General features: G+C 39.7%; 1 protein-coding gene across 1 annotated transcript; it reads right to left on the minus strand.

Annotated features, from left to right (window-relative positions):
* Positions 1-1879: 1879 nt before the first annotated feature.
* On the minus strand, positions 1880-7792 carry LOC102880716 (diphosphoinositol polyphosphate phosphohydrolase 3-beta). Its single transcript, XM_006905607.1, has 2 exons — positions 7253-7792; positions 1880-2841 (listed from the first exon to the last, which is right to left on the minus strand). Coding segments are annotated over exons 1-2 (495 nt in total). The 5' UTR covers positions 7747-7792; the 3' UTR covers positions 1880-2840.
* Between the last annotated feature and the right edge of the window lie 2179 nt (positions 7793-9971).

The following is a 9971-nucleotide window of genomic DNA, read 5'->3' on the forward strand; positions in this document are numbered from 1 at the left end:
AAAAGGTAGAAGGGGGAAACTAGAATTCCATTCCCCAAGTCAAGTGGTGGCCTTCTTGTTTCCCAGTTGAAATCCACTGTGCCCCAAATGACAGCAGCATTATGAGGGCCAGAGACTTCAGAGAGGTAATGGTATGGTAGCTTGCTGACACTCCAGAGAAGACAGAGTGAACTTTTTGGAAAACAAAGTAGTAGCAGGTCTACATTTTTAGCCAATATATGGTAATCGTGTGACTTATTAAAGAGGATCTCCCTCTGAATCGATGCCAGCCCCCACCAGCCTCAGTTTTAGTGAGTAGAGTTTGTGTGGGAATTAGGAAAAACAAAACTAAAAAATAGGCCAATTCTACCCTGCATTAGGACTTGGTGAGAGCTTGATCAGGACCTCAGACCAAAGTTTTGTGTCATGTCTGCTGCACTTGTACAAGACAGAAAGCACAAATTCTGTAATAGTCCTGAGCATTAGCTTAAAATATTCTGAGGAACAGCAAGGTGACTGTGTGGTATGTACTGAACAGTAAAATGGGTCATAGATTTTTAGAAATATCCTGGTGGAAGGGGCTCACCTGTGCCATTTGTGTTTGGGTTACACATATCTACATTTGATATGTAAAAAGGCTGGAATACACATATTCACATATATATTTTTCAAACTAGGTTATTCTGGGTAGAGGGACAAGTGTTATTTTTGATTCATTTATTTTGGGGGGAATTTTCCAAATTTTCTGAAATTTAGATGAATTAATTTTGTAATCAAGAAAATCAATTTTTTTTTAAAGATAAAGTATAGACTGGGAGTATTGTCTCATCTGGAACCTAAGCGTATAGCCACCACTGAAGTTCAAAACTTTCTAGTCATGTTTGGCATACTGATGGGGCTAAAGGTCTTTTTGCACATGAAACTGGGAGATCTCCAAGGAAAGCATTCACAGGAAAGGAAGAGTAAGTCTGCAAATATATTTAGCTCAGGAGTAAAACCTAGGCTCCTGAAGTGGAGGAGTCAGTCTGAGCTGTGGATTTGTCATCTGACCATCCTTTCCTCAGGGATAGAGGGAGGGGGCCTGAAAGTAAATGCTGAAGTTTTTTTAAATTTTTTATTATGGAAATTTTCAAACATATACAAAAGAATAGAGAATAGTATAACAAAGTCCAAAATATCCATCACACAGCTTCAACAATTATCAATTTATCCCCAATCATGTTTCATCTGTATGCTCACCTATCCCACCCTCAGATTATTTTGAATCAAATACCAGTAGCATATCATTTTATCTGTAAAATTTATACTTCTCTAAAAGATACGGATTTAAAAAAACATAACTACAATACCATTTCACACCTAAAAAAATCCCAATAATTTGGAGAGATATGTTATTTAAAATTCTGCAAGGATTGGGGGAACAATCAATATATATCTCTGGTACCGCAAGGAAGGGTGTAACACTAAAATAAAGCACAAGGTTTTTTTTCCCTGTAATTGCTTTATAATGCAAAAGAAAGCCACTTTGGAGCCTTTATAGGGAGCTGGGGAAGAGCACTGACATTATAAACCCCATGGCAAAACTCCATAAAATTTTTTCTAAACATCTTTGTCATTTTCTTAAAGTTGTCCTACTGGAGGCAGCTGACCCAACCAAGACTTCTCTTTCTAAATCCTTCATTTTTCTGTTCCCCCTTCACAGAAAAAATTTCCCCCTAATGCCTTTTCCCAGTGACAACAATTAAGCTGTCTCAGTCCTTTGCACTCTCACATGCAGAAACCAGGTGAGATGAGGAGTTAGCTGAGTGTATTAGAAAATGTGATGAAAACTTTTGACTAACTGAATCAGTAAAAGATGCAAATAAAAAAAATAAAACAAAACAAACAAAGAAAAAAAACCCTAGGCAAGATAAGAGGAGTAACTAACTTTGGAAACTACCTACACTGCAGTCTTTGTTGGCTCTGGCATCAAATAATACAGTATACTGAATCTGTAAAATGAGAAAAACAGTCTTTAAAGAGATGTTAAGATTATATGAAAGAAGTGGTTTAGGGCATTGCAAAAACTTCAAATTTATTATTTGTACATCATTTTAAAATTTATTTTTATAAAAACTCACAATATTATCTTGTGTTCATTGTATTTACTTTTCCAATTAGTTTTATAGCAAGTGATATTTTTTGAATAAAATTTTAAGCAAATTAACAACAGTACAAAAACATTAAAGTTGTTACACAAAGGACTGATTGTACAAAATGTTGCCCTAAGTGACGGGGTAATCTTAAAACTGTGCTAGCCACTGTGTGGTATGACATAGAAATACAAGTAATAATTCTTGTCCTTGAACATCTTACAATAGCCTTGAAAAGTTTCTGAAAAAACACCTGATAAAGTCACACACATGGTGCCTAGACAGCATATACTCTAGTAACACCAGAGTGGAAAGGGAATGTTTTATCACAAAGTGATGACAAAGTATAGATTAAATCAAAGAACCTTCAGTGATGCCAACTATATTTCAAGTAGTGTCTTAGATGCAGAATATGCAAATAGTAAGGAAACACGGCCCTTGTTCTCAAGGATATTACAGTCTAATGGAGAAGACAGACACATCAAAAAAGCACATTAAAAGGCTATAGGTGATGAATTAAGAGTCTGTTCACATACAACAGTACAAGGACCAGGGCAAGAGGAAATCAGTAAAATAGACTGGGAATGGCTATCCCAAGAAGTAGGAGGAAACCCAGATGAGCTGTCTCCGTGGAAACATGGAAGTATTCACCTGTACTTGACAATTCCATTGATCGATGATTCACATTAATTTTTCTTTCAAAGCAATCCTGAACATCTTTGTTATTCATCTGGAAAAACAAACCAACATACGATTAGCAGGCTTATACTAATTTAACAATTCCTCCAATTGACAAATTTACTAATAGCCTATTACCTGTACTACTCACTTCGCATTTGGAAAGCCAAGAGTAATCTGATGCAGATGCAATGTGAGTCTGGATAAGCAGCTGAGGGACTTACAGGTCAACATTATGAAACAAAAAAGTCAGGAAATCAGTGATACTAGTTATGAAAAAAGGGAGGTAGTCATGTAGTCATCTAAGACAAAAACTCCTAATTCCATGTTCTGGACTCTGGGCTTATGAAAATAATTCAGGCTGGTTCCCATCCATCAAAGTGTTTGTGGTTAGTGGCCACACAGCCATGCAAATAGGTAAGTACAATAAATTGTGAGAACCATGACACACACAGAGGAAAGTATCTTAACCCAGGTGGTCAGGAAATGGTCCTCATAGAAGTTTATTAAGTATCTATTTTATTATCTCCTAAAAGTACCCAGCATTCAGGAAATTCCCTCTAATTATTGAACTGTAGTAAATTACTAAGCAACTTTTTTTTTGGTGCCAATTTTAAATAGTTTTAAGACACTGTATTTTCCAATTTACAATACAGTTCTTATAAAGTGCGTCATTATTTCCTTTCCCTGTGCACATATTCCATATTCAAGTATCAAGAATGCCCAGTTATTTACTATATAGCAGCTCAATGTTAAAACTGCCATGAAGCAACACTCTTGACAATGTAGGAGTTTTATACTGCAGCTTATTTACCAGTTTTTCCTCTCCTGGGTATTGGAAACCCTCAGCCAGGGAAATAGCTCTTTCCTGGTCTTAATTCGGATCCCCTCCTCCCTTTGTCACCTCAACCCTTCTTTCTGTGTTGGCCATAATGATGTGACTGCTTTACAGAAACCTTGCTGTTATACTAAGTGCACAGATTTTAAGTCTTTTTCTCCATAATTGTTCAAAAAAAGTTTTAGTTCTTAAAAAACAAAACAAAACAAAACAAAAAAAACCTGAGCATCAGCTAGTTAAATAACTTGGCTGAAGTTAGTGTGAGCAAGAACTTGAAACCAGTTTTCAACCCTAGGTCTGTCCAACTTCACAGTCCCATTGTAGTTTTTATCATATCAAACTCTCATAAAAATGTTTTACTTCAGCCACCAGTGACTTCTCCACTTCTCGTAGTGCTGTCTGCCTATAAACATTTAAAATCTGCTAAATATAATATTAACAATTTATCAGGAGACAACTACCATTAAAATATTGATAAAACTCTGGTAGTGCCCAGTGGTTCCCACACATGGAAGACCTGAAAGTAAAAGTTCTACCCAAATTTACATGATTTATTTGTGTTACTGCACACACACAAATTTCTTGGAAAAAATGTTATACATTATAGACACAGCACCAATTATTTCCAGTATATCTATGTATCTATATTAACCAGTTTTATAACAATAAAATATTTGACCAGCTGAAAATGTTTATAAAACACACAGAAAATACATTTCTGATTCGTGTCTGCAAATCTCAATTACCTGTGGAGAGTCCTCTTTTTCCTTTTTTATGAAGGGGAGGACTGAAAAACCAAACAAATAATGTACAGGTGACTTTTTAACACTCTTAGAAAGAGAAAAAAAATCCAAACTTTTAGAGTGCATAAATTTTTAGAGTGCTGAGGTGGTAGAAATTGTCTATATACTACCTCTGGCCACCTGTTTTAGCTTGAAACTCTTGGTCTTGAAGAGAAAAATCAAATCTTCTTGGAGTTTTTAACTATTCTGACTAGGCTGGGTTCCAGAGAATATTTCACAAAAACTACTTAAATGAACTTGATGGTCAATCCTGAAAAATAGCATAAGTTATTCTAAATGTTTTTGGCCAAATAAAAAGACAAAAGAAAACCCTACAATATATTTATAGGCTAATAATTCTTAATAATGGTCAATATGAATGTACATTTTTGCCTTTGTCAGATACGTAATTTAAGAACCAAACAAGATGATTCACTATTGCCTCTAAGAAAAACAAGTACAAATTAAACCTCTAAAGTATTTGTGACAGCATTTCAGGTGGAAGAGGTTTTTATCTTCAATAATAGCTATAAAATAAGAATCCAGTTTATCTGCTATTCTAATGTTAATGTAGAATTTAAGAATCTTCCTAAATAACTAGGTTATTGAGGGGGGAATATCTTTGGGTCTATTTGAGACTGTATGAATGGTAAAAGTCAATTTGTTTGAAATTAAAAATATTGCTCAAATATATATTTGATATATTATCACTTAGAGAAAAGCAGAAAAACGCTCAATAATCATATTCGATGAAACTGCATAATACAGATAATGAAACTGTCATTGGTTTTAAAAACCTACTCATTTTTTTTAGTTTACTTTGATAGCATTAGTGCAGAAAATGTTTTATGAATTGAAACTTGTACTTTATCTGTACTTAAACATGTAATAAGATTTGTTTTCAAAACAGTGGCACCAAATTTCTTTGGAAAGTGCAAGAGGGCCAATTTTTTAGTAGCAATCATAAAAAAATATTAATAATTTGTAGAACCAAATGTATAAAAATATTTGAGTGTTTTGATGAGTAAAACAAAGTACACAAGGGAGCATCATAAAAGAGTATATATTCTAAAATTCATTATGTAAAGTTCAAAAACAGAACTATTCCATGGTCTTAAAAGACAGGAAGGCAGAGAGAACAGATTAGGAGGAGGAATGTGATGGCCTTTTGAGTAATAGTCAATGTTAATTTCTTGACCTGGATTCTAGTTAGATATATGTGTTCACTATGTAAAAATTCATTAAGCTATAAAGATTAGTGCATTGTTCTGTACATCTGTTGCACAACAGTAAAACATTAATTTTTTAACAAAGGTTAACTCTTAAAATTTTAGCAGTAACAGTGTCTAAAAACAGGTTACTTTGAGGAGGAACAAAATATATTAAATGACCATTATTTTCTACTCATTATTTACTAGTAAAGTTTTTGAAAAACACGTAAGTGTTCCATATGGAATCACCTTACTATCCCTAATACTCTCATCACAAAGTAGGTTTTACCTCTAATTGCTGACATGGCTGGGGGAATAAAGGTAGTTCTCAAAGAGCCCTATGCATTTGATACGGGATTCCAGATTTCAAGCAAGTATCAAAGCAAATGTAAGCGTTTTTAAATTGGCATCCAAAAAAGGTTGCCCTGTGAGACAAAATGTATATTCTCAATCTTTAAGAGACATTGTTCAGGTGTTCTAACACTTTGAAAGTCTGTAATAACAGAATAGCAAGAAAAAAATCTCATTCAACTGGGATATAATCACCCTATAGATCCCATTCCTGTGGCTACTGGTAATCAGAAAGCCAAATTGGAATGTCAACAAATTCAAATATGTGAAATACCTTTCATTCAAAAACTAGTTTATACTGAGAGAACCATGGTTGTTCTAGGTTATTGAGAAAGGGGCAGTGGGAGTTGGAAGTGGGAGTTGGAAGTGGGAGTTCATCATGCTACATCATACTCTATGAATACAGTTTTTGCGATAAGGTACATCTATATCTACCTCAGGATGTGTTTGGCTAATAATATCTTCCTGACAAATGTGTACTCTACACAGTAATATTGTTAGACTACATTTGGGCTATATGAGGAATGGCCATATCAAGTGGGCAGTGAAAAATTACCAGTTGTGAACGATTTTTGAAAATCAAATTATGTACATATGAATAAAGTAATTTCTGAAAAGGGCAAATCAGATCACATTTCTCAAGGTGAAATTATTGTCGAGAGTGGCAAGGACACAAAATGTCAAATTTCTTAAAATTATTTTAAAAAATTCAAAACTGATCATTTAAAACAATTCCTCCCACAGAAGGACTTGTCGACAAGGGCTAATGCCGTGAATGAGGAAACAAGTTATGAAAAAAAAATAATAATGAAAGATGCCACACAACCCAGGTGATCAGATTTTAAAGGCCTTCACTACGAAACAAACCACAAGACTGATATCAAAAATGCGCGCGCGCGCACACACACACGTGTGAAATGTAAAAAACAAAAACAAAAAACCAACCCAACCAACCACAGCGCGCACACACCCACACACCCACAAGGGCTGAGTGAGCAGTTAAGGCACCTAAAAGAAAACCCCATGTGGCTTAGGCTTTCCGAACTCGGTTAAACAGCCCTACCAAGAAGCGACTTTCAAAGCATCTGAAAAACGTGCAAATTGTCCGAAAACAGTGCCTGGCAACTGAGACAGTTTGCAAGCGTGATTCAGAGGTCTGCCAAGGAAACAAAAGGAGCCTCCCTCTCCCGAGAAGCCCGCACATGGCACTGGAAGTGCGCGGGCACAAGGTGTTCTAGGGCAAGCGGAAAGCAGAGAGGTCTGTGCAGGAGCGGTACATACTAGGGGTCGCTCCCCGGGACGGACGGGGCCACGGAGTTTCCACTGGTGGCGGAACCGTCCAGCTTTAGTTTCTCCAGGTATTCGGCATGCACGGGCTTGTGGCACTGGAGGACCTTGATCGCATCTTCGACTTTGAACCACTCTCGCTTCCTCCCAATGCTCACCGAATCTTCCCAATCCTCCAGAACCTCAGTGACAGTCAGGACATACACGTACGTTCTGTGCTTGCGATCTTGATTCTGCTCGAAGACGCCCAGGAGCCGGCCTAACTTCCCCTTGACTCCCGCCTCCTCGAACACCTCTCGGATCGCCGCGCTGCCCGGCTCCTCCTCGGGCTCCAAGCCCCCGCCCGGCACGATCCAGCGGTCTGGGTACCGGCTGCTACTCACTAACAGCACCTCTTCCTCGCGCTCGCTCCGGAAGCACAGGCACGCCGCCCGCTTCTTGAAGCCCTCCGGGTCGTAGGTCCGCGTCTGATTCGGCTTGCACTTCATCCTCCAGGCCACCCTCTCCCGCGCTCGCTGCTGCTCGGGTCGCCGCCGCTGCCGCCTGTCGCGCTGCTGCGGAGAGAAAGGGCTGCTGCGAGGGGCAGGCAAGAGAAGCGCCTCAGCCCGCGAGCCCAGAGCCTAAAAGAAGATGAGGCGGGGGCGGGGACGACCGGCGAGGACGTCAGTCAGTCAGTCCGCCCCTCTGCGGCCGGGGTCGCGAGCGCAGTCGCCTGCGTGGAGGAGGCTGAGGCGCCGCCGCCGCCCCACCCCCGGACCGCCTCTCCGCACGCAGCCCACCCGCGGCTCCGGCGCGCGTCGCCTCCTCAGCCGCCCCTGCAGGGGAGAGGGAGGTGAGGCGCCTTCGCGTGCGCGTTCGCGTCCCCTTTCCACGTGCGCGTTCCCGTCGGAGGGCGAGGGGCGGGGGCGGGGGCGGGGGTCTCGCTGCTCCTGCAGAGCGGCGCCTCGGGCCCATTGCGCAGGCGCCCCGCACTCCTCGGGCTGGGAATCTCCTTTACGCGGAGTTAAGTTCACTGCTTTGTGACTTGGGCCAAGACTGTGTCCACGTGTGCGGTGGCGACGAACGTGGCTGTGGCGCCGTAGGCTGTTTCTTCTCACCGCCCACCGGGTCCCCGAAACACACACGCAGTCGTTTTCCACATAATGGGGTCAAGTGCATTTTCATCATCGCCCATAATGAATGGTACTGGCTTATTTATACCAAGACTCCGGTTTGTCAAAATTATCCTCAGTATTCTTGGATCAAAGACTTACCTAATCTTTGCTGAATCATATCATGCAGTTTTATTTCTTCAACAGGTTCTTCACCTTGCCAGGCATCTTGGCACAGCTCATAACACTTTCCTTCGACCCCTACTGACATCTTACCGCCCCTGTTCCTCAGTTTCCTCATCAGTAAGCTCCTCACCTATTTGCATTTGAGTCATAGTCACCCAACAGCTGGAGAAACACACTAAGTAGTATTTTATTAAATTCCGAGACTCTCCACCCTCCACACGCTCCACCCTTCTTCTCATGGAAGAGTACTGGTTGGGGTTTTCAAAAATGTGCCTGTGGAAATCCCTTCATAGTCTACATTTTGATTTTTAGAAGTCTCCCCGTGTGGGACTGCAGCAGGGCCATTTGGTGCTCTCTCACGTCTCTCCAGCCATCCTATCCTCTAGGCTGAGAAGTGGCGCCCCCCGCCCCCACACACACGCCCAGCCCCCAAATCAACAACCTAAAGCCTTCCTTCTTATTGTTTCCCTGCTCTAACAGTAGCCTTATAGAGAAGGCCTCTGATGTCCTCTAACTTTTGCCGGATTGCAACTTTGTCTCTCTTACCAACACACACGGTGCTGCCATCAGGCAAGTAGGAGGATCATGAAAACTTACTTTCCCAATGAAATGATTCCTTTATCTAGCGGAAATCGACTGAAATGTACGTAGAAGGTAATTATGAAACATACAGTTCGGTTTTTAAAGAACAAGTTAGTTCAGCTTCCCAGGGTCTGCTCGACTCCATTTATACCCCAAGTAGCTCGTAAAAATAATCCTGTTCCTAGTGACAGCACACACCTGCAAAATCAAGAGCATAATGTGATAAAAATGTATGAGTCATATATAAAGACAAAGATAAAATGGACACATAAGGAGAGTGACTTCAACCAATAAAGACACTACTACGATTGACCGTATTTTAGCAAGCTATGGATGATCAGGAACATGTGAAGGAATGCAATACCCCGTGACTAGAAATGAACGAGGAGAAAAAGCTTTAGCAGGCTGTATTCCTCAGTGTGTCCATGCTCAGAAATACACAAGTGATGTTAAGCTGCTAGAAAAAAATCCATTACAGTAAGGATCTAGGCAGATATGCCGGTTATCACCAATATTACTAAATATTGTTTCAGGTGTTCTTTCCAGTGTAATACGATTGTAAAGGGAAAAAAGGTCTATCATTTTGGTAAAAAAGACAAAATTATTATTTGCAGATGATATGAATATATTTTTGGGAAACACCTGAGAAATGGTATAAAATGAATTTCTTTAAATGGTAGATGAAATATTAATATTTAAAATACCAAGAGCTTTCATGTATTCTAGCAATAATCATATAGAAAATGGAGAAATAATGACATTCACAGTGGCAATATCAACTTTCCCAAAATAACTTATACCAAGGGATCCTAAAAAATATGGATAGGACATTGTAATAGAAAATGATTAACTCG

This window comes from Pteropus alecto, unplaced genomic scaffold (genome assembly GCF_000325575.1).
Source record: "Pteropus alecto unplaced genomic scaffold, ASM32557v1 scaffold741, whole genome shotgun sequence".
Lineage (NCBI taxonomy): Eukaryota > Metazoa > Chordata > Mammalia > Chiroptera > Pteropodidae > Pteropus > Pteropus alecto.

Excerpts from the sequence above, each read along its gene's own strand:
- LOC102880716 (XM_006905607.1), bottom strand. The coding sequence starts at position 7,746 with ATGAAGTGCAAGCCGAATCAGACGCGGACCTACGACCCGGAGGGCTTC.